Source organism: Elephas maximus, chromosome 19 (genome assembly GCF_024166365.1).
Source record: "Elephas maximus indicus isolate mEleMax1 chromosome 19, mEleMax1 primary haplotype, whole genome shotgun sequence".
In the NCBI taxonomy this organism is placed as follows: domain Eukaryota; kingdom Metazoa; phylum Chordata; class Mammalia; order Proboscidea; family Elephantidae; genus Elephas; species Elephas maximus.
In genome coordinates, this window is record NC_064837.1 from 50,708,231 (window position 1) to 50,730,387 (window position 22,157).

Genomic DNA, 22,157 nt, shown 5'->3' on the forward strand with positions numbered 1-22,157 from the left:
GTCCCCAAAGTGATGCATGGTCTTTTAAAAAGTGGTCACCAGGCTCATGGTCCCTGAGAGCCCATAACAGGTGGACCAGACACTAGCCGTACCCTCTTTCTCTCACTTGCTTCTCTGGTTCCAGAGTTAAAAATACCACCATTCATCTTTAAAAAAAAAAAAAAAAATCTTTAGGAAGAAGCAAATAAATGATATGTGCACAGAACCAAGGTGTGGATGTTGTTGGATTTAAATGTGATGGAGACACCTACCACCCCATGGTTGTTTTTCTCCCTTTGTGCTCTTGCAAGTTCTCTGCACTGAGCAACTCTTAACTCTGGTAATAGGAAAAAGATTATAGGAACAACACAGATCCCTCACAGACCCAGAGCTGACAGTACCTACCGCAGGAGAGAACTGGGAAGGGGCTCCCAGCAGCCTCCTCTCCTGTCCTTTTGCTGGAGGACCCTGAGCTCTCACAAGGCGGAGATGATCAGGAGACCTGGGGTTTACCTCCTGCAGCCATTGCCCTGTCCTTTCTCTGTGGAGTCTCTATGGAGATTTCCTTTTACCTGTTTGTTTGTTTTTTGCACAAAGGCAGTCTTTTACGTTGTCTTGCAAGGCAGCAACTTCTCCTTTCTGGATAGGGTATTTGATTTAATTTCACAGAGCCAGGGGGCCTGAAAAAAGAAAGGAACTTCCCCAAATCCTAGGCCCTGGCTGGAAGCTTCCTGTGAAAGGAGGATGCCAGCTGTCCACACCTTGACAGCAGGCAGGCCCCAGCCAGCTGGGCCTTTTCCTTTGTATTTATGACTACAACAAGATACCTGTTTTAAAAAAACAAAAGTCACGTGTGATTATGTATATTATTTTAGGATAGGAGATCTTCCAGGGTAAAAGCATAAAAGAAAAAAGACTGGTGGATCCGGCTATAGAAGAAGTGTGAATTTGGTTATTAAAAAAAAAAATAAACACAAGTAAAAAAGGCAAAATGTTAGAAAAACCATGCGCAGCTAAAAGACTTCATTTCCTCCATCTGTGAGGACAGGATAGCCATCACACCTTCACACAAAGGTATAAAAATACCTAAGTTTAATAGTTTAGGAAAAATAAACATCGCATAAACTATATCATGAAAAATGTCCAGGGAGTTATGACCCATTAAAATACACTGTGTTGTTTGTTTTTAGTTATTATTATTACATTTAAATGAGACCAGAGTTGGGCAGTGATATAGTCCCTTTTCTCTTGTAATCTCTCCACCCTCAAAACTCACTCCTGAAAGCTTTTCAAAACGCCTTCGTTCACCATTGTGTTCACCATCGTGCCCCGTAGAGTGCCTCACAGAGTGTGGACTCTCAAATATTTGTCAAATCAATGAATGATGGCACCCAAACTCACCAGCCATGAGGAAAATGCAAACTAAAACAACAATCAGATATTATTCACCCACTAGATTGGAAAAACATTGAAAGATTGTTAATATTCAGTGCCAGATTGATAATATTCAGTGCCTGTAAGATATGGAGAAATAAGTACTTACAATTCCTGTTAGTGGGAAAGGAATTGCCTGTTTGGCAGGCAATCTGGCAGTCTCTTTAAAAATTGCTCACCAATTCACAACATGGGCGTTTTCATCACAGCATTGCTTGCAACAGTAGAAAACTGAGAACAACCCAAAATGTGGGAGGTGGTTAAACAAATCCACACTCACGGAATACAATTCAGCCCTTACAAAGGGCAGTACCCACAGCAGGAGAGAACTGAGGAAGGACTCCAAGTGGCCAGCACGTGTATTGACTTGAAAAGATCTCCAAGACTGTTGTCAAGGAGAAAAAAATAGGTTGGAATACAATACGTACAGCAACCAAAACTACATGAGTACAGATGAATAGAAAAAGGCCTGGAAGGCTGGTTTCCAAAAATTCCCCTCGGGGAAGGGGAGAAGGACTGGGCCTATAGAGCTGTATTTGAATATTTTTACAGAAGGGTTTCTGCGGATTCTTGTGAAATTAAAAAAAAAAAAAATTCTCAGGGAAGAAAGGGCAAAGGGCACATGAAAGTAATTTACAAAATGGTCAATGAAACATGAAAAATGTGTGAACTGAACTTACTAGTAATCAAACAAATGCAAATTAAAAGAACAATGACACCCTTGTGCCTGTCAAATCTGCAAACATCCTTTTGCCTATCAAATCTGCAAACGCAAAATGAAGAAAATCTAGTGGTTAGGAAAGAGGCACTTTTTAAATTTTATTTTACCAAATGGATTTACTATAGACATATTTAGTTAAGGCAGCATCTGAGATTTAGAAATGTATTCATTCACCATTCTGTAGCCATCACACCCTCACACAAAGTTATAAAAATACCTAAGTTCAATAGTTTAGGAAAAATAAACATCGCATAAACTATATCATGAAAAATGTCCAGGGAGTTACGATCCATTAAAATACACTGGGTTGTCTGGTTTTAGTTATTATTATTACCTTTAAATGAGACCAGAGTTGGGTAGTGATATAGTCCCTTTTCTCTTGTAATCCCTCCACCCTCAAAACTCACTCCTGAAAGCCGCTCTTTCAAAACGCCTTGAACTCCACTGCATCTTGTCCTTTTACTGGACACACTCAGCAAAGCTGCAGCCCTTGTCAGACTCCACATCCACCTTCTCCAACCCTTCATCCCAGCTGCTGAGCATTCCAAATCCATCTCCAACCCTAGCCAAGCCTTCCTTGTTCCCTTCAATCCATTTCACGAGTCTGTCATGACTATTTTAAAACCAGCAGATAAGAGAACTCTCAACCCCCTCCCCCCCAACAACTTATCTGAATCCATCCAACATTTCTTCAATAAATCTTTATCAAGTACCTGCTGCATGCATGCACTGGGATAGATTTAGGGGATACAGGAATAAAGTTTCAGCTCTCAAGGAATTCACTAAGACAGCAAAATGACAATGTAGTAAGATAAATATTAAAGCAGAAGTCAGTTTATGCAGCTTAAGGAACACAAAGCGTGTGTACCTAACCCTAAATGGGTTGGTCAGATACCTGGAGTAGAGGAGAAGCAGGCTGTCTCACCTTCAGTCCTGGGCAAGCCCAGCTACCTGCTCTGCCCTTCCCATCTCCAGGGCATCCTACTCAGTCAATTATTCCTTCTCAATTTGCCTTTATCATCAAGTTGTCTCTTCTCTGCTTCTTTCTTTTGGCATATAAACATTTTCAGGATTCTCTCATCTCTCAAAACTTCCTCCACCTAGCCTGTTCCCATCTAGCCTCTACCTATTGTTTTGTGGAAAGGAAAACACTCTTACAGGTGACACTCACACTGCTGGTGGGAATGGAAATAGGTACAACTTTTCTGGAGGTCAATTTGGCATCATAAATCAGAAACCTTAAAAAATGTGAACATCCTTTGACCCAATATTTCCAGTTTCAGGAATTTTTCCTAGGGAAAGAATCATGGATGTATACACAACAAAAAACAGGTCTGTCTAAAAACATGTTCATCAAAGCACTGCTGAAAAACAAAGTACTGAAAACATTCTAAATGTCCATCCAAACAAGATTACACAAACAAAAAACCTAGGTACGATTTGGAAGGTAACACATACTGTTAGGTGGCTGTTTAAAACTACGTTACAATGTTATAAAAATATTCAATGACATGGGGAAAGGTTCATGGTATCTAGTTAATACATTTTTTTCAAGTAAGGGATCAAATATCATCTATTATTAGGTGCTGTCCAGTCAATTTCAACTTACACTGACCCCATGCGACACAGCAGAACTGCCCCATAGGAAGTGGTGGTGCAGTGGTTAAGCACTCAGCTGCTAACTGAAGGGTCAATGGCCTGAACCCACCAGCCACTCCTCAGGAGAAAAGACCTGGTGACCTGCTCCTGTAAAGATGACAGCCTATGAAACCCTACGGGACAGTCCCCTCTGTCCTGTAGGTTCCCTATGAGTCAGAATCGACTCGACAGGACAACTATCTGAGAGACTGCTGGGTCTCTCTCCCCACGGGGCTACTAGGTGGGTTAAAACCGTTAAAGTTTAGGTTAGCAGTTGGGTGCTTAACCGCTGGGCCACCATACGTACATACATACGCACAAAAAAGACAGATCTGGGTGACTTTAGCTATACTACTAACTGTGGAATTTAGACAGTTTCTGTACTGTAAATGGGTATAATAATAGCTACCTCATGGGGCACCATGAGATAACAGTAAGCTCGTAATACACATGGTGGCTATTATTATACAAAAACATTAACAGTGGTTCAACTCAGTGGCTTATTTATGCACTCAATAAATATTTATTGAGTCTTTGGATCTGCTGTCCTCTCTGGAACTCTGCTTGGTAAATCTCTACTCATTCTTTAAAATTCTGTTTAACTGGACTATGATGTCCTGCCCCCTTCCCATGTTCTTCAAATAAAAACACTAAACCTCAGCACTCATAACGTATGCTGGAACTAAAACAGTACCTTTCCTCTCACAAACATACTGTTAATCAAAAGAAGCCAGACCAAAGAGAATACATTGTGTGATTCCATTTATAAAAAATACAAAAAGAGAGAAAATTAATCTCTGGTGACAGAAATCAAAACAGTGGTTATTCAGCGGAGGTTACTGGCTGGCAGGGGACAGGAAGGGAGCTTCTGGGGTAATTTTCGATTTCTTAATCTGGGTGCTGGTTCCACCAGTATGTTCAATTGGTGAAAACCATGGGTTGTTCACTTACATGTTTGCCCCATCTGCATTTTTACTTAAATCAAAAGCTCACCAGAAAACAAAATCAAATCCCGGTATGTTTTCAGGAATTTTTTTAATTGCAAAAATCTGAGTAAGTTTTTGGAAGCTAAACTTTCTTTCCCTGTCTTTTTGGGGCTCCCGTTCTCCCTCTGCACTAAGTCTGTGCTGAATCTATGCCTTGCGGGACCCGAGCGGGGGCTGAGGCGTTACTGCCCTCGTCAAAACCGTTTCTTGAAATGCTTTCCCGCCTAATTATCACGGTCCTATACTACCTGGGTTTGGTTTTTTTTTTTTCAAATACTACCTGGGGCCGCACTCTTGGAGCACTGAATTTTGGCTGCACTGTCTCCTTGTTCGTCTCCTCTACTAGCCCTGTACTCAGCTCTCTGGAGGTCAGAGAAACCAGTCCCTACAGATCCTGCTAACCTGGAGCTCAGTGCGCTTTGCAGAGGAGTAATAGACACATCAGTCCGGGAGGCTGGGAGCAAGGCCGGAAGAGCAAGGCTGGGAGGAAAGAATGATTGCTCCCGCTCGGCCCCGCAGCGTCAGCGGCGCAGCCTTCCCGGAGCGAAGCCTCGCCCCTTTCCCAAACACCTACCCCAACTCACTCCTCCCCTCCTGGCCACGCCTCTCACCGCTGGGCCCCTAAGGCACCGCCCACCAGGCGTGGTCCCGCCAAGGGAGGGCCAAGATCCCGCCAACAACGACTCCGTCCCTCCTTCCGCTCAGAAACCTGTCCCTTTTAAAGAATACGTTTACGTCAACCCGCCTTACGTATCTTTGCGTCATTAGTGCACGGCGTGAAGGCGGGACTTCCTGTCTCTGGTTCTGACAGCTTCCGGGATAAGCCGGAAGACCGGACCCTGGACAGAATCGGTGATTATCAGCCCCTCCCCCGGCCCCTGTCCGGCCCCTAAGGAAAGGCGAGTCCAGGAGCCGTCCTGGCGAACTCAAAACAGTCTGGCCGTTTCAGGTGAGGACCTCCTTCCCCACCCAGGCCAGGTATCGATCTAAGCCCCTTTAATTTCCCATGACACCCCGCGTCCTCAAGCCCCGCCCCAACCCACCAGCCCCGCCCCTGAAGCTTGAGGGGTGTGAATGGTTTGTAACCCCCCTCACCTGATCCTACTATACCCCTCACTCGCTGGGAGAGCTGGCCTTGGGCTTAGTTGCTGGGACCGGACAGCACTTCGGCCCGGGTGGCCTCACGGACCCCTCTGTAACGCCGCTGGAATAGGGCCACCCAAACGCGGAGCCGTCGCCGCAGAAAAAGGCCGGGGTCCCCTCCTCACTTCGCGGTCAGGGCCGCTCACAGGCTGCGGAGAGAGCAAAGGCCTCTGAGGCGGGAGAAGTGGGGTCCTGCCCGGCCCGTCCGCCCGAAATTGTACTGTGTCTGTGCCAGTTGTTTTCGCCTCTCTTCGCAGCAGTTCCCTTTTCTAAAAATCGGGGTTAATGACACTAACCTGTTTACCATCAGGGTTTATTTGTGGGAGTGATAAGTAATTGCTACTATTTATTTATTGAACAACTGCGATGTGCCAAGCACTGTGCTAAGTATTTTGCTTCGATGATTTCACGTTATCTTCAGAATAACCTTATGAGGTAGGTACTATTTTTTAACCCCATTTTATTGATGAAGAGGCCAAGACTCTAAGAAAGTTGTTCAAGGTTACGTAGCTAGTAAGAGACAAGACTAGGAGTTTAATTAGTTTTTTCTGACTCCAGGACCGATGTGCTAAAGGGTTTGGAAACTATTCAGATGTTGATTTGTTCCACAAATATTTCTTGAGCAATTACTATGGCATTATGCTGGGCAGTATGGTACAAAGAGGAAATACATGTCATCCTTGTCTTCCAGGAATCTAGTGAAGAGAGATGGACAGGTAGATAAGTATAGTGACGTTTTGTAGGTGCTGTGAGAATAGTCTGGTAATGATAATTACTAGGCTGGATTTGCTTAGGGACAGCTGTGAGAGCAGAACACTCTCCAAGGGAAAGAGTAGGTACTCCAAGGAGCAAGCTAAGATCCTTCCTGCCTTGCTAAGAACGTGCCAAGGGAGAGCCTTCACAGTACAAGAAGGTAGATTGAGATATGGATTGTGAGAGCTTGAGTAGTTCTACTTGAGTAGTGGTTTTTGTAGTTGTGAGCCCATGGTGACCCAGGAGGGTGGCATTTCTGGTGTCCATCCTGTTTGGCTCCTCCAGGCTTGCCAGAAGAGTTTCAGAGGAGGCAGACATAATGTCTGCTGATGACCTCTACAGAGTTGTTTCTTCCAGTGGTCTGACTCTGCTTTCGGTGATAGGTTAATTTTCTTTGGCTCTGTGACCATGAATGAGATAGGGTTCAAATGAGACAACCTTGCAAGGGTGGCTGCACCGTGCCTCCAACAAGGCTGCAAAATAAAATATTCCAGCCTTTTGGGTCTTTCTGAAGCCACCGTGGAGGCTGTTCAGGGGGCCTATTTGTTTGTGCAAGTGATAGAAATCCTAGAGAAACTCAGGGCTCCAAGAAATAAATGTTTTCTCCTACTCACCAAAAAAGCAACAAACAGTAGCAGCCGCAGCAACAAGGCTGTGAGGTTTTCCTGACTGTCCATGCTTGTTGGGGGGTTGGGATGTGAGAGAGGATGGGTGTGGAATCTGAAAGCTGGCGTTTCATAATAGAGGCAAAGCGTAAGACCTTAGCTTTAGGTTGGGAGTCTCCCCTTCTACAGGACACAACTCCCGTTTTCCTTCAGGGCTGGGTCAGTTAGAATCTAAACAAACTAGAAACCTGGTTGCAACCCCATAGACCCCACTGATGTTGTCCCCCTTTGTTCCTGCAGTGTGGACCCAGTCAGCAGCCAGACCATGGAGCTCTCTGACATCACTCTCATTGAGGGTGTGGGTAATGAGGTGACGGTGGTGGCAGGTGTGGTGGTACTGATTCTAGCCTTGGTCCTAGCTTGGCTTTCTACCTATGTAGCAGACAGCAGTAACAACCAGCTCTTGGGCACTATTGTGTCAGCAGGCGACACATCTGTCCTTCGCCTGGCGCATGTGGACCACCTGATGGCAGGCCAAGGCACCCCAGAGCCAACTGAACTCCCTCATCCATCAGAGGGTAATGATGAGAAGGCTGAAGAGGCTGTTGAAGGTGGAGGAGACTCCACAGGGGAGCCTGAAGCTGGGGGTGGTGTTGAGCCCAGCCTCGAGCATCTGCTGGACATTCAAGGCCTGCCCAAAAGACAAGCGGGCCCAGAGAGCAGCAGCCCAGAGGGCCTCCTGAGATCTGAGGATAGCACCTGCCTCCCTCACAGCCCCAGCCTCATCAATGTGCGGCTCAAATTCCTTAATGACACTGAGGAGCTGGCTGTGGCCAGGCCAGAGGATACTGTGGGTGCTCTGAAGAGGTGAGTGGACTGGAAAGCAGGAAGCCGTTGGTTGTACCTTGTCCCCCAACCCTTGGTCACCTCTGACGAAGCTGGTATAGATGTAGGAGCAGCGGGGAAGTGTCAGGTCCAGCTTCTACCAAGGGTGGGTGGGGTACTGCCTTGGAAATCTACTCTTCAGTTTTCCCCCACTGCCCTGCTTTGTTGGTCCAGGCTAGTTGGCCTTCTCATTCCTCGCCCTCTGTCTTTCCTCCTCTCTCTGTCATCCTCATAGCAAATACTTCCCTGGACAAGAGAGCCAGATGAAACTGATCTACCAGGGCCGCTTGCTGCAGGACCCAGCCCGTACACTGCGTTCTCTGAACATTACCGACAACTGTGTGATTCACTGCCACCGCTCACCCCCAGGGTCAGCTGTTCCGGGCCCCTCAGCCTCCCTGGCTGCCTCCTCCACTAGTGAGCCACCCAGCCTCGGCGTCAATGTGGGCAGTCTCATGGTGCCTGTGTTTGTGGTGCTGTTGGGTGTGGTCTGGTACTTCCGTATCAATTACCGCCAGTTCTTCACAGCACCTGCCACTGTCTCCCTTGTGGGAGTCACTGTCTTCTTCAGCTTCCTAGTATTTGGGATGTATGGACGATAAGGACATAGGGAGAAAATGAAAGGCATGGTCTTCCTCCTCTATGGCCTCCCCCCTTTCCTGGCCAGAGCTGGTCCCGAGGGCCTGGGAGTGGGGGGTGGAAAGGATGTGGGTGCCCCCTCCATAGGACACAGGAGGCAGGTGTGGTGCCTCTTCATGTCCACGAGGGTACAAGTATCCCCTCTGTGCAAGCACAACTCAGGTAGAAATGAGGATGACACCTTCCCTCACTTTTTAGGATCTTAAAGCAGTTCAGAGCTGGTGGCCCAGCTCAGTGGGGAGGCTGGGCTCTGAGGATTCCCTCCCAGCTGTGGCCCTGGCTTTCCCTGGTGTCCTGCATGTCTGCTCCCCAGCCCCCAGGGCCACCTGCCAGGGCAGCTCTGCATGGCTCCAGAATACTTCTGTAGGGAGCCTGGAGTATCCTTCAATTATTTAGTGACTGTCGATCTTTTGAGACTAAAATGACACAGGCAGGAATGAAGATTGTGCCAGCTTTCCCTGTAGGCACCTAGCTACCCCCACCTTCTTCCACCCTTATAGCAGGAATAGGGTGTTCTCCATGTTCTGGACAGTTTCCAGTGTTCTCCCTTTTTCTTAAAGCATTTTGCTTGCTTTTTTTTTTTTTTTAAATAGTCCTTTAAAGAGCCCAGTCAGGAAGGGGGTTGGGGCACAGAGCCAAGCCCCCAGCATTGGGAGAGGCCAGGCCACAGCTGCTGCTACCCTAGGCCTAAGGCTGTAAGCAAGACAGCACTGGCCCTCAGCCAGTGTCCTACCCTGCCCAGCTCCAAGGACGAGCTCCATATGGAGCACTGGGCCCCAGGCCCTTGCCTCTGGGGCTCTTGGATGGAGGGTCAGTGTCTGTGGTTGAATAAAGTTCCGTTCTGTGGCTGTGGAGCCTCCGTCTGTGACAGTAAGAAAATGGCTTTGCTCTCCCCCCAGCAACATGGTAATGAGGGTGGGTAGGCCGGGCTACCAACGGGAGATGCAGTTTATTTACACCAGCAGCCATGGGGGCAGGGGGAATACACAGCGTTTACAAAGTTAGCTACCTGTACAGGATGGATTACATATGCAAAAATAAAATTCTCAAGACCACAGGACAGTGTGAGCCCCACCCCCCCTCCCCCAATGACCCCAGCATGCGGTAATGCCAGGCGGGTGGCCCCTGGGCATGCGGGGGGGAGTGATGCATGGAAGGAAAAGCCACCGGCCATGGAAATCAGTACAGAACCCCCCCACACACACTTAGACACATGATAGGATACAGGGTGGACGACACCTAGCCGGGGGGTGGGAAGGATGGGCATTGAAACCCACACAGCCTGCTGTTAAGAGGGGAGTGGGGAGCTCCTAGCCCCAGTTCAACTACATGGTAGGGGGGCGCTCTCCCCAAAAGGAAAGGGGGTTCCCTCAGGGTCCCTGCTGGACCAAGCCCATCTCTTACCCAGCCTGGGCAGGGGGCTCTGCCCTGAGGGCGGACCAAGGAACAATGGGGAAGTTGATGTGGACAAACCAGTTCCCAAACTACTTCCCACTTCTCCCTCCTCCAGCCAGAAGGGGGAAAGGGAGAGGCCAGAGGGGAAAGGGTATATTAGGGCCTGAGCTGCAGCTGCCTCTCAGAAGGGAGAGTGGCCTGTGGCCTTCCTCCCTTCACCTTCAACCTACTCCCAAGACTTCCTTTGGAAGCAGGCTGGAGGCTTGCTGAGATCCTCCTTTCCCTCTGGCTTCCCCTTAGAGGGAGAAGGTTATGAAGGGTCAAGAGCAGGGGAGCCCAGGCCCCAGGATGTACCCTAACTCCTGCTAAAATTTGCTTGGCGTTTTAAAAAATAATCACAATTCTGGGGTTAAAAACCAATTTGTAACCAGGCATCAGCCACAATCAGAACAACCCCAGGGGGGAAAATGGGGTTCCAGACAGGGTATTCGGGCCCTATCTCTGTTGTTCCCTTAACTCTCTAGTCCAACCAGTCCTGGGTACTAGAATGGCTCCTCCTGGGAGGAGGGGCAGGGGACATTTCCAGCGAGTGCCAGCGAACATGGCTCAGGGTCACTAACTCCATCCCTGTCAGTCAGCTCTGCTCCCAGCCCAGACTACTGTCCTCTAGCTCGGCTCCTGAAGTGGCAGTGCCCACTGGAGGTGGGACAGTAAATCTCAGGATGTAGACCAGGCAGGTGGGCACACTGGCATGAGAGCCCCACAGAGGAGCAATACCTAGGCATGACACCCCTTCCTCCACTAACAACCCAGAGCACAGAGAATACCCTCTCTTCCCACCCTACTCCTAAGCAAAGGGGGGAGGCACAAGGTCAGGATTTCCTCAGAGCCCCAAACCACGAGTACAGAATAAATAACTTAAAAGCGGCCAAGGGAAGGGGAAAGAGGGCAGACTTCAGAGGCAGGAGCATAGAGAGAGGAACTGAAGCTGATCAAGGTGGAAGAGGGGGTAGCAAGCAGCAGCTGGGAACTTGGGCTGCCCCAGTAGGGCAATAGGGCAGGGTAGGCAGGAGGAACATGGGGCCACCCCAGGAGGGCGAGGCTGGGCCCCTTCCTGGGGCAGGGAATGAGGTAAGAAAACATTTCAAATAAAGCAGCACCGTTCCCTCTCACCTTGGGGCCCCACTCCTCACCAGCCCTGGGGCAGGGGAGAAAGGTAGGGTGGGGAGTAATTTTGATACACAGCTCCCTCTTCCTACCCTCCCCTTTCCCATTCCTTGAAGCTGCAGAGGCACAAGGACAGCTCCGGCTGCCAAGGAGGCCCATGGGGACTGAGGGGAAAGGGCTGCCCCTGTAAGGGGCAGGGAAGGTGGCGGCAGTTCTGGACGCCTACCTCAGCAGACAGCACTCTGTGCCTGCCTACCCCTAGGAATGGGGGCATCTGATAGGATTCTGCACACAGACAGGACACGGCCCAGCCCTGCCCCTCAGCTCCAAGCACCGGACCCATTCACATTGCTGAGGGCAGCTGGGGGAAGCCCCCTCCAGGCTCAGCTTCCAACCCACAGCCTCCCGGGCAGCCACAATGCCCCTCGGCAGGGCGTAGTCCAGTTCCTGGGGTGGGGGGCAGGCAGTGCCCTGGCACAGTGCCCAAGCCAGGCCCCTGGCCTGGCTGGACATCTAGTAACTCACAGAATAAATAGGAAAGCTGTCTCCCCACCAAACTTATGTCCAAGGCATAATATGTCCAGGTCTGAGTCCTGTACGCCGAGGGTTCGTGCTCCGTTGCAGAGGACCCTGCCACCCCCCAGGGGTGCATAATTGGATCCTCTGCCTGCCTGGCCCACCAAGCTTCCCATGCCCAAACCCCCAGCAGCCGTCCATTTGCCAGGCTCTGCCACCTGGGTGGGGGTTGGGAGAGAGGGCTCTGCTCAGCCAAAGGCTATCCCTTGCACCCAAGTCAGTTGATGTCATCATAGATGCTGGGCGTTGGGGGTGCCGGTGGCTTTGGCTTCTTTTTCTTGTTCGAGCCCAGGCTGGAGGCAGTCCCTACCAGGCTCAGATGGGATTTCTTTTTCTTGGTTTTCCGTGACTCAGAGCTGTTGGTACCTGAAGATAAAAAGAAATAAGAGATGAGCGTCAGAGGACAGGGCTGTGGCAGAAAAAGGGGTGCCCCTGCCCCTTCTGTCAGAGGCCCAGCTGTCTCACATACCTAGACCCCATCCCTGATTCTCACTCGTCTTGGAGGAGCCCGAATCAGAGGGTGAGAGGTCAGAGGAGCCGTCCCACTGAAGCCGGCTGATCAGGGCCTGGCTGTCCGTCATGTCAAAGCTGTCGTTATCCAGCGAGCTCTCGACCTCTGGAAGGACGCTAAAAATGGGAGAAGCCAAAGAATGGCTTCAGAGATCCTGATCAGCCTCCAAACCCACAACCCCCAGCCCTTCTTGGAGGGTCACTTACGCTGAGGACCCGAGGAAATAAATCCGCACAGCTCTCCGCTGCTCATCTGTGTGCTGGGGACAGCGTAGGGACCTGGAGAGGAGAGAATGGTCAGACCTTGGCAAGCGGGGGAATACCTGAGGAACTCAGGTGCAGTCCTTCCCCTCGGGAGAAGCAGAAGGAATGGCTGCAGGGAAGGGATGTATGATGAGCCCCTAGATTGTGGCCTGAGACCTAACTGGAAGAGGAGGGGAGGGGGAGAGGGAGTCCCACTGCTCAAGTCCAGGGGGACTCCCAGCACATGCCCAGGGTGAGTGTGCAGAGGGCCCCCTGGCCCCCTTTCTAGGTTCTGTGCTCACCTTGTGCACATCTTCTTGGTGTGTTCAGAAATCACCCCACATTGCTGGAAGAGGAATATAAGCTGAAAGGAGGGATGAGGCGGAACCTACTCTAGAAACTAGATATTCCCTTCTGTACAAATGCTAGATTGCACAAGCAGAAATGGCCCCCAGGTGTCCAGAGCAGATGGTCCCAGACCACTATTGGCCAGGAAACCTAATTCCAAAGAGGGAACACTATGGTCCTGACTGCTGTCACCCGCCTCCTTGAGGGCCTTGACCATTATCTGGGGCTCCAGCCCACTTCCAAGGGCCTCCCCTTCCCTGGACCCTCACCGTGGTGAGCAGGCTTCGCAGCTCCTCTGGCCCCAGGGTCTCATAGCTGATCCCAGTTGAGTTGTTATACTGAGAGAGAACCACAGACGTAGGTTAGACGGGCAGACAAAATAGGGGTGGGAGTGGAGAATCAGTCTCTCTCTTTCATTCCTTTCTAAATGAGAAGTCTTTAGGACTGCCTAGAAGTTTTTCAAGTAAATCCTTCCACCCTACCTGCATATGGGTGGGGGGTGGGCCCGTGAAGAACATAAATATATAAGGCTTAAATCATCCAACTAGTGCTTCTAACTGTCAGCATTCTGATTCCCTGACAAATAGCTCGCTTCCCCAATTGCCCAAATCTCAATCAACTTCCAACAAAGAGAATGAAAGGGAGCCTAAGAGGGGCAGCCTTTACTCACCTTAAAAGGATCCGAATTGCTAAGTTCCCCTGAAGAAGAAAAAAGAAGGGGAAGGGTGTTTGATGCAGAGGTACAGACAGAGAACCCTGAAAATAACCAGAGAGGAAGTGGGGGTGACAGAAGGATCATAGGCCCTCCCTCAATACCCTTGTTCCTCCAGGCCCCCACCTCCACCCCCCAGCAATGAGTCCCAGAAGATACAGCTTGAAGCACTCCCGTTTTTCTAGCCCACTTACCATTTTTGTGTTTTAAAGACTTGGATCTTCGAGGGGAATTGGGGTTCTGGAATGGGAGATACCATAGCTTTGGGGAAAGGGTAACGATAAGGGGAAGCCGAGAACCCAGGGAAGGAAAAAAGATTTGACAAAGAAACATCCTCAAATTCTTACTCTTCCTCCCCAGTAAGACCCACCTACCCATATTCCCTTCCGCTTCCCCGAGGCCTCTGCTGCCCTCCTGCCCACTACAGACACCCTCCTCCCGAACCCAGAAAGGCCCCCAGTGACCTTAGACTTGAGTCAAGATACCCTTGAGAGGACTCCCTGCCCAAAGGGGAGGGTATCTGTCCTTCGCCCCAATTTCCCTCATGTTTGCCCCAGCTCTCACCTTGTCTGATTTTCTCTTCTTGGCTGTACAGAACAAAATGATAAAGAATACCGTTATTTTCAGCTTCCAGTCTAAGACTACATAAAGAAAAGTGCAAAATTCACTCTTCCCCCCATTATTCAAGACAAAAACTTACTGCCGCCGTATACCCAATCACTGCCTGTCCACATCCCCCTCAAAGCCCACCAAGATTCCCCACATCCCCAAACACCTTTCTTCTCCGAGCCATAGGACCAGTCGTTGTCATTGATGTCATCGTTATCCTCTTGGTCACTCTCAGACTTGTTCATATTGTTGCTATTGGCAATCCTGCCAAGAGTGGGGAAGGGAAAAGGGTCAAGGCCCCTCTGCCCTCGCTTTCAGAGGTAGAGTAGAGCACGTAGGACCGAGTACAAACCACCCTCTGTAGCCTACAAATGCTGAGAACGACATCATAGTGCAGGCTGCACAAGGGGAGCAACTGTGGTTCGAGTAGGGAAAGTGACCCTCACCGGCGGTTGGCGATGCGGCTGCTGTTCCGACCCATTCCCAGGCACTTCTCCAGATGGGGAGCAAAGCGGGAGGCAGCAATGCTGCGGCTACAATTGGGGCAAACACACTCCTTGCTCTTCCACTGGTTGAAAACCTGTCCAAAGATGTCCAATCCCGGCTGGTCCACAATCTCTGGGGACAGGAGAGGCGTAGCGATCAGGGTGGGCAGGGTACCCTCCCCTCTTATCCCCACCCGTGGCCTTAAGGCCTCTTCAAATGCCCCGCCTCAGCTCCGGGGTGTACATCTAGTGCAGCAGCATCGGGAGAAGGAAGCTCCAGCACTCCCAGGGCAAAGCTAGACTGCTCTCCTTTGACCCGGAAGCTCACCAAAATCCTTCATGCTCTCAGGGTCCGTGTCATCCAGGAAGAAGTAGCCACACTTGACAGCCCGGTGTACCTCAAAGCAGAATCCCAAACAAGAATCCTCGACCAGGTCCGCATATATCTCCTGAGCGATGGCCTGGGTCCCAGGGGAGAACATCCACGGTCACAAGAGTCACAGCCCCCTGGACTAGTCGTGACTCTCACCAACTAAATCTCCTGCCACCTCACCCTGGCCAAAAATAATCCTTTCTTTGCCATTTTCCCCATCTTGACTTTGTGTTCTTTCTTCTTCCCGGATCCTTGGGCCTTTTCGGCTGGCTATTCCCTTTAAGAAACAAAGCTGACTACCCAAATTCCTCTTTGGTGTGGATGCCAGATATAGCGACGTAGAGACATCAAGAGAAAGAACTAGAGGCACACGTGGGGGAGCCCTCACCTCTAGTTTGCTGTTATCCAGGCCAGACAAAGACATTTCCTCCATTTTCATTTGTAAACTCTTGTGGAGACGGCACTCTGACTGTTCATAGCACAGCGGGCGGCAACACGGCTGTACACATGGGGGGGTGGGCGTTGGTATGAGTCCAAGGTACCTCTGAAGACTGCCACCTCCCCTCCCACCTAAGCCCATAGCTTAATCCTGGCACCAGGGTCTCTCCTACCCCAAGGCCCAGGCTCACTAATTCTGGATGGTCCTCCAGGGCTTGGAAACCCAAAGGTGGCCTAGTCCTTCCCAGGCCTGAGCTTAGGCTCTGGACTCTTTATCTACTGCCAATCAGATCTAGCTCTATAGGAGGCAGCAGCTCACCCCAGGTCCCCAAAACTCAAACCCCTCTTTGATACCCATGGTGCAATGCAGCAGGGGGAGGAGAAGGAACTCTAAGGCCTCAAAGCAAACCCACAGGGTGTGGCAAAGAACTGCACAGACTCCTAAATACACCCCCCCCTTCCCTAAAGGCTCTCCTCAGAGTCACCTCTGCTTTCAGCCGGGATGTCCACTTGGGGGGGTACTGCTACCAGAAGTAGAAATGGTCCTAGGCCCCTACAACCTTCACCCCACTCTGCCTTCTCTTAAAATAAGCCTACCACTAAGGGAGGGGAACAGAGCCCACAGAAGCCCAGTGCTAAGGGGCATTTCTAACCACTGTGAGCAAGAGGGGGGTGGCCCGGTGGGATGGCATGCCAGGAGTGGGCACTCCCCTTACCTGTTCTTCTTTTAGATAACCACCCTCCCTCCCTCAGGACCAGCCCGGAAGTCTCTCTAAGAGCCTCAAAGTCCAGGAACCCCCACCAAAGGATTCAGAAACAACGCCCCGAGTCCGGGGCCCCTCTCAGCGGAGGGTACGAGTTTGAGGAGCTGCTGGCCTAGAGTGGGGTGGGGATTGACAAATGAGCCAGGGGCACTGGGGAGGATAGGAGGCCGGGCCTCGGCTCTTCCCCCGTCCCTGCGGCACTGCTGCTGCATCATACCGACTGGGGGGAGGAGAGCCGAGCCGCCGGAGGCCAGCGCCGGTCCGGGACAGCCCGACCCCCAGAGAGTAGGCAGAGTGGGACGCGTCCCGGCCCCTCTCCTTCCCTGCCCGCCGACAGCTCCGGCCGGCCGGGGAGGGAGTCCGGGAGGGTGTCTCTATTGTCCGGGGGGCTGGGGCCTGGCTCCCTAACAAAGGCCCCGCGCCCCCTCCCCGGCTGGCCCTGCCCCGCCCAAGGGGGACCCAGACAGGGGGAAAGCAGGGGGCCCGGGCCGGGCCGGGAAGCCGGGCGTTTCCGCGTCGGCCCGGGGGGAGGGGAAGGGGCGCTGACCCAGACCTGGGGGGAGGGGGCCCAAGCCCCGCCTCGGGCCCCGCCCCCCGCAGGCCCCTCCCCCGTCCCCGTCTCCGTCCCGTACTCACCCCGCCCGGGGGGCCGCGCCGGGGCCCGGCGGCCTCTCAGGGCCGCGTCCTCCGGCGGCGGCGGCGGCGGCGGCTGCTCCGGAGCCCCATGTCCGTCGGTCCGTCCTCGCCTCTCCCCGGGGCCCAGGGCCCGGGGCCGGGGGGTCGGGCTGCCCCCCCGCCTCGCCGCCTCACCGGGCGGCCATGGCCCCTTCCCCTCCCTTCTCGTCCCGTCGCCGCCTCCTCCTCCTCACCTCACCCCGCCCGCGCGCAGTCCGCGCGCCGTCCGCGCGCCCCTCCCCCCGCCCCCCACTCCAGCCCGCCTCTCCCGGGCGGGGGGTGCGGCGCGAGCCCGGAGCGCGCGCGCGTGCCGCGACCGGAGGATGGATGGATGGAGCGAGCGAGAACGCGAACGTGCGCGCGCGCGCCCCTCTCCCCCTCCCTCCGCGCGGGCGCGAGGCCAAGCGCGAGCGCGCTCCAACCTCCTCCTCTTCCTCCTCCCGCCCCTCCTCAACACCCCGCCCCCGCCCTCCCTTCCTCTTCCTTCTTTCGCTTTCGCGCGCCCAGCGGCTGCTCGCGCCTGCTAGAAGGGCCCGAGCGCGTGCATCTGCCCCGCGGCCGCAGCTCGGCAGCATTTGCTCCAGGGGGCGGGGACCGGGCGGGGAGGAGGGGCGCCACGCCGCCGTCCAAAGTACCGGCGGACGGGGAGGGGGGCGGGGAGAGGGGCGGGGCCTTCGCTGGCCGTCCGGCCAATCGTCATGTCGCCTCGGCCCCGGCGGCCCAATAGGATGGCAGTGGGTGGAGCGGCGTTCAAGGTGAGGTGCGCGGTGCGCTGGAGGCGGAGACGTTGTGCCGTCCCGGCCGGCTCGGGGGCGGGGGCAGCGGGTGGCGTCGAAAGAGAGCGCCGGCTCCCAGCCGAGCCTGGGACGCCTTCCGGCCCAGGATTCCCCGCCCTTTCCTCGGGGCTCCCGGCCCTTTCCCCTCGCCGGCGTTTACCCTGAAGTGTGCAGCCACTACTCTGAAGGGGCCGAAGTTAAAGTGGAACGCATTAGGGCCTCAGGGCAGGAAACCCAGGAGACTGAAGCGGGGTCGTCCGAGCCTCCGCTCTCCGTTTCTGGGCAGCTCTACCCAGGCCTGCGACTCTACAAGCAGCCGAGATTAGGGTCCTCCGCGGAGGGCGGGGGCCGAGCTGAGCCCTTCTGAGCGGAGCGCCTCCCTGCCCTCATCCTAATTTAGATCCCACACCTGCTCGCCTTTCCTGCTCCCGGAACCCACGCTGGACCCCCACCTCTCACTCGGCCTGGCACTGGCCAGACCAATCCTCCCACCCAGTGCTACTCCCCTGGGCGTGTCCAAGTCCGCTGTCCGGGCACCTCACCGTCCCCCTTTACCTCCTGGACGAAAGGGCCCTTCACAGCTGCAGTAGATGTGTAGGGTGGCGCTTCCATCTCCGTTACTCTGTGTCTGGAGCCGGTGTCTGACAGTCCTCTCTCCTGGGGAGATAAGATTAAGGGAAGAAAGTTTTAAATCACATTATTTGGGAGCACCATTGGCTCTTTAGTCTTAAGCAAACATTTATTCCCAGATAGTTAAGACCAGGAGTCAGATCTGAATTTACATCTGCCTTTAGTGTGTGGACTTGGGCAGTTCTCTTTCTGTGCCAGACCTTCCTTCTTTGTCAGAGCATGTGATAATACCTAGTACCTATCTCATTAGTTTGTTGTGAGGACTAAAGTCGTACCTGTGAAATTCCTAGGTCAGTGTAAAATCTGTTGCGGTCTAGTGGATTCCGACTCACAGCCACCCTACAGGACAGAGTGGAACTGCCCCATAGGATTTCCAAGGAGCGGCTGACCCTTTGGTTAGCAGCCAAACTCTTAACCACCGTGCCACCAGGGCTCCGGCTCAGAGTAAGTGCTCAGTAAATCTTAACTTATTATCACCGTGCACCAGGTGCTGGGATACAAAGATGAAATAAGACAGTTGTATTTCCCAAGAAGTTCACAGCCTTGTAGGTAGACCTATAAAAAAAATAATTGCAAAATGGTGTGATAAGAAGAGGGGTACACACAGGGTACAGAAGTGGCCAGAAGAGATAGTGATTTAAGAGTAGTGTTGGTCAGGGAAGGCAAGATGATTGTGCTGGGGAGATGATTGAGCTGGCTCATTGAAACGGTTAAAGGCAAGCCAAGAAGGCTCTTGGGTACTATCAAGTCATTCCAACTTACAGCGACCCTGTAGGACAGAGTAGAGCTGCCCTATAGGGTTTCCAAGGCTGTAAATCTTTACAGGTACAGACCGCCACATCTTTCCCCCTGCAGAGCAGGTGGTGGTTTTGAACTGCTGACCTTTGAATTAGCAACTGAGTGCTCCACCACTGTACTACTAGGGCTCCTAAGAAGACACTAGGCATTCCAAATAGCAAGTTTCAAAAGTATGGATCAGGTCGGGGACTGGCTGGTACATTGGAGTGGGTGGGGGAGTAGCTGGAGATGAGCAGGCCAGATCACACAAGACTTGCGGTGTGCTGAGGAGTTTGTTGGTTTCAGCCCCATGGGCATTTGACCAGATTTGCACTTTAAGTGTATCACTCTGGCTGTGGTAATGGAGAATAGCTTAGAAGCAACAGGTTTTTGTGATTGAAGTATGTGGGGTAAAGAACAGGGAGGCCCTAAAACCTCTTTTAACCAGGATGGGAAATTCCAAGGAGTAGATACTAGGGTACAGAAGGATGACAAGTTCAATTTGGGTCATGTTGGGCTTACTGTGGGACCAGCTAGTGGAGAATCTCAAAAGGTGGTTGAACTTCGGTCTGGAGCAAAGGAGTGAAGTCAGGGCTTCTGGAACCTCCACAGGGTGGCCTCAACTTACCTTTCTAGTTGTGTTTCCCATCCTCCCCTTCAGGAATTCTCTACTCCAGTGATGTTCCTCTGTTTCTTAGTCCCTACATGTGCCCCCTATGTCCTATCCTAAGGATTATGCACCTCCCCAGGAAGCTTCCCTGATTCCTGCCTGTTTACCTAAATCCTTTCTCACATCCCCACTCATGGCCATTCTCACACCGAACTTCTCTATAACTGGACTATATTATTCATTCCGCCCTTGACCTGGGCTGCTCTGTGGTAGTGACCTTTTTGGGCATGTGTCTGGTCTCCACAGTTAGCATCAGACAATAAACACTAAAGACTGAGCCACACGCTGGCTCTGGTTGAGACTTTGAGGTTACAGCATGACCAAGAGAGACACATAGATCTCATCCTTGTGGAGCTTACGGCTCAGCAAAGCCTAACATGGAACAAACAAGCCTGAGTGTGAAGGCACCCGGGCTGCTAAGGAAACATGACATGGAGAACTTTTTAGTCAAGGGGATCAGGGAAGGTCCCACTGAAGTTGTTGTTTTGGTTCGGTGCTGTTGAGTCAGCAGCTACGTACCCTATGTACAATAGAACGAAACACTACCTGGTCCTGCACCATCCTCACGATCATTGCTGTGGTTAAGCCCATTCACTGTGTCAGTCCATCTCATTAAGAGTCTCTTTTTTGCTGACGCTCTACCAAGCGTGATGTCCTTCTCCAGGGACTGACCCTTCCTGATAACATGTGAAGAAGTAGAGCCCTGAATTAATCAGGCAGAGAGGTGATGAAGAATATTCCAGGCAAAGGGAACAGCATGTATGCTGGCTGTGGAAGAGAGTGTGTTGGGTCTGAGGCATGGAAGGCTGATATGGCTGGAGTTGGGGTAGAGAGGTCACTAGGGGCAGCAGATCTTCCAGGGACTTGTGGGCCATATTTATCCACTCCTTCAACAAATATTTCTTGGGTGACTACTGTATGCCAATTTTAGATGCTGGAATTACTGTTAACAAACAAGCTGATAAGGGAGATAGCCAATAAACAAATACATAAGCATTGAGATGTAGAAGGAGGTCGCTAGAGAAAGTTGTCAGGTAAGGCCTGTCTATACTGGTGACCTTTGAGCTGAGGCAAGGATGAGAAAACCAGCTATGTAGAGAGTCAGGAAAATGGCATTATGGGCAGAGATCAAGTGCAAAGGCCCTGTGGTAGGCATGTTTGAGGAACAGAAAAGTTATCACGCAGCTGGATCACTTGAGTGATAGGGAATATTGGAGTGGGAGAAAGGAGCAGGGGCCTGGCCTTGTAGGGTCATGGTAAGACTTTCTGATTTTTATTCTAAGTATAATGGGAATGGTTTGAAGAACAGCAGTAAAATAATCAAATTTGTTTTTTCAAAACTACTTTGGCTGCTGTATACAGAATGAACTGTAGGGGGCAAGTATGCAAGCAGGAATACCAGTTTTAGGAGACCTTTGCTGAAGATGAGCAATGCTGGTGACCTTGAATAGGGTGGGGATGGTAGCAGTGGAAAAGGATGGATAGATTTGAGAAAGATTTAGGAAGTAGAATGGATAAGTATAGGTGATTGGTTAAACGTGGAGGTGAGGGAGAGAGAGGAATCAAGGCTGACACCCTGGTTTTTAGATTGAATGACTAGATGGCTGGTGATCAGCTGAGGTCTTGGAATGCAAGGTACCAGGAAGATATCCCAGAGGACACACAGTTGTCTACACAAGTCTGGAGCTCAGAATAATAGCCTCTGTACATGCCACCTTTGGAGTGGTTGTATAGGGGTGATAATCAGAGGTTCCAGGGGAGACAGGAACACCTAGAATAGAATGAGTAGCCAACACCAGCAGAGCAGGCCGAGAAGGCGAGAGACAAGTGTCCACTGGATGTAGTGATGAACATGTTGATGAGCTTAGAAAGCTTCAGGTGAGTGGAAGATGAAGAAGCAGGAGACCCTGAGGAGCAAAGAGGTCTTGACAAGTTTGGCCAAGGATAGGAGAGGGGTATGGGGTTGAAGGTGAACTCTGAGACAGGGCCTGGGTCTTTCGCCCTTGGTGATTCCAGGAACACAGCCAAGACCTGTGCAGGAAAGCCCTTAACCACAGAGAGTGAGTCATCCCAGCCCAGCCAGCTTCCCATCGGAGGCCTGGGGGAGTTTAGGAGTCATCCCTAACCTAGGGTGGGGGTGAGGGTTCAAGGTTGGAGAGTTCAACCCCCCTATTATAAGCCCTACACCCCAACTTCTCAAGGCAAGACACCCTGAGGAAAAGAATG

At 51.8% G+C, this 22,157-nt stretch overlaps 2 protein-coding genes across 8 annotated transcripts; one reads left to right on the forward strand and one right to left on the reverse strand.

The window, feature by feature from the left end:
* Window positions 1-5,553: 5,553 nt before the first annotated feature.
* Window positions 5,554-9,828, forward strand: TMUB2 (transmembrane and ubiquitin like domain containing 2). Of its 2 annotated transcripts, XM_049859522.1 has the most exons (4): window positions 5,554-5,707; window positions 6,212-6,336; window positions 7,560-8,126; window positions 8,380-9,828. In XM_049859522.1, the coding sequence occupies exons 2-4, from the start codon at window positions 6,302-6,304 to the stop codon at window positions 8,744-8,746; spliced, it is 969 nt and encodes a 322-aa protein (XP_049715479.1). In that variant the 5' UTR covers window positions 5,554-5,707; window positions 6,212-6,301; the 3' UTR covers window positions 8,747-9,828. The 2 variants fall into 2 exon arrangements, with proteins under 2 accessions (XP_049715479.1, XP_049715480.1); XM_049859523.1 differs by lacking the exon at window positions 6,212-6,336.
* Window positions 9,829-9,882: 54 nt separating this feature from the next.
* On the reverse strand, window positions 9,883-17,262 carry ATXN7L3 (ataxin 7 like 3). Of its 6 annotated transcripts, none has more exons than XM_049859519.1 (13): window positions 17,040-17,262; window positions 15,590-15,700; window positions 15,157-15,289; window positions 14,790-14,961; window positions 14,510-14,607; window positions 14,299-14,321; window positions 13,929-13,995; window positions 13,693-13,778; window positions 13,292-13,360; window positions 12,977-13,020; window positions 12,639-12,710; window positions 12,391-12,548; window positions 9,883-12,287 (listed from the first exon to the last, which is right to left on the reverse strand). In XM_049859519.1, exons 2-13 carry the CDS (start codon window positions 15,638-15,640, stop codon window positions 12,139-12,141), a joined length of 1,122 nt encoding a protein of 373 aa, XP_049715476.1. In that variant the 5' UTR covers window positions 15,641-15,700; window positions 17,040-17,262; the 3' UTR covers window positions 9,883-12,138. The 6 variants fall into 6 exon arrangements, with proteins under 6 accessions (XP_049715476.1, XP_049715478.1, XP_049715472.1 ...); XM_049859521.1 differs by lacking the exon at window positions 17,040-17,262 and adding an exon at window positions 16,125-17,010; XM_049859515.1 differs by lacking the exon at window positions 17,040-17,262 and having other exon boundaries at window positions 15,590-17,010.
* Window positions 17,263-22,157: the final 4,895 nt, after the last annotated feature.

What these genes read in the sequence shown, in the direction of transcription:
- TMUB2 (XM_049859522.1), top strand. Translation starts at nt 6,302, where the DNA reads ATGATTTCACGTTATCTTCAGAATAACCTTATGAG. An exon ending in CTTCAGAATAACCTTATGAG is followed by an intron (nt 6,337 to 7,559) that starts GTAGGTACTATT and finishes TTGTTCCTGCAG; the next exon opens with TGTGGACCCAGTCAGCAGCC. An exon ending in ACTGTGGGTGCTCTGAAGAG is followed by an intron (nt 8,127 to 8,379) that starts GTGAGTGGACTG and finishes TCATCCTCATAG; the next exon opens with CAAATACTTCCCTGGACAAG.
- ATXN7L3 (XM_049859515.1), bottom strand. Translation starts at nt 15,781, where the DNA reads ATGGGCTTAGGTGGGAGGGGAGGTGGCAGTCTTCAGAGGTACCTTGGA. An exon ending in TGCGAAGCCTGCTCACCACG is followed by an intron (nt 13,021 to 13,291) that starts GTGAGGGTCCAG and finishes TTCCTCTTCCAG; the next exon opens with CAATGTGGGGTGATTTCTGA. An exon ending in TATTTCCTCGGGTCCTCAGC is followed by an intron (nt 12,549 to 12,638) that starts GTAAGTGACCCT and finishes TCCCATTTTTAG; the next exon opens with CGTCCTTCCAGAGGTCGAGA.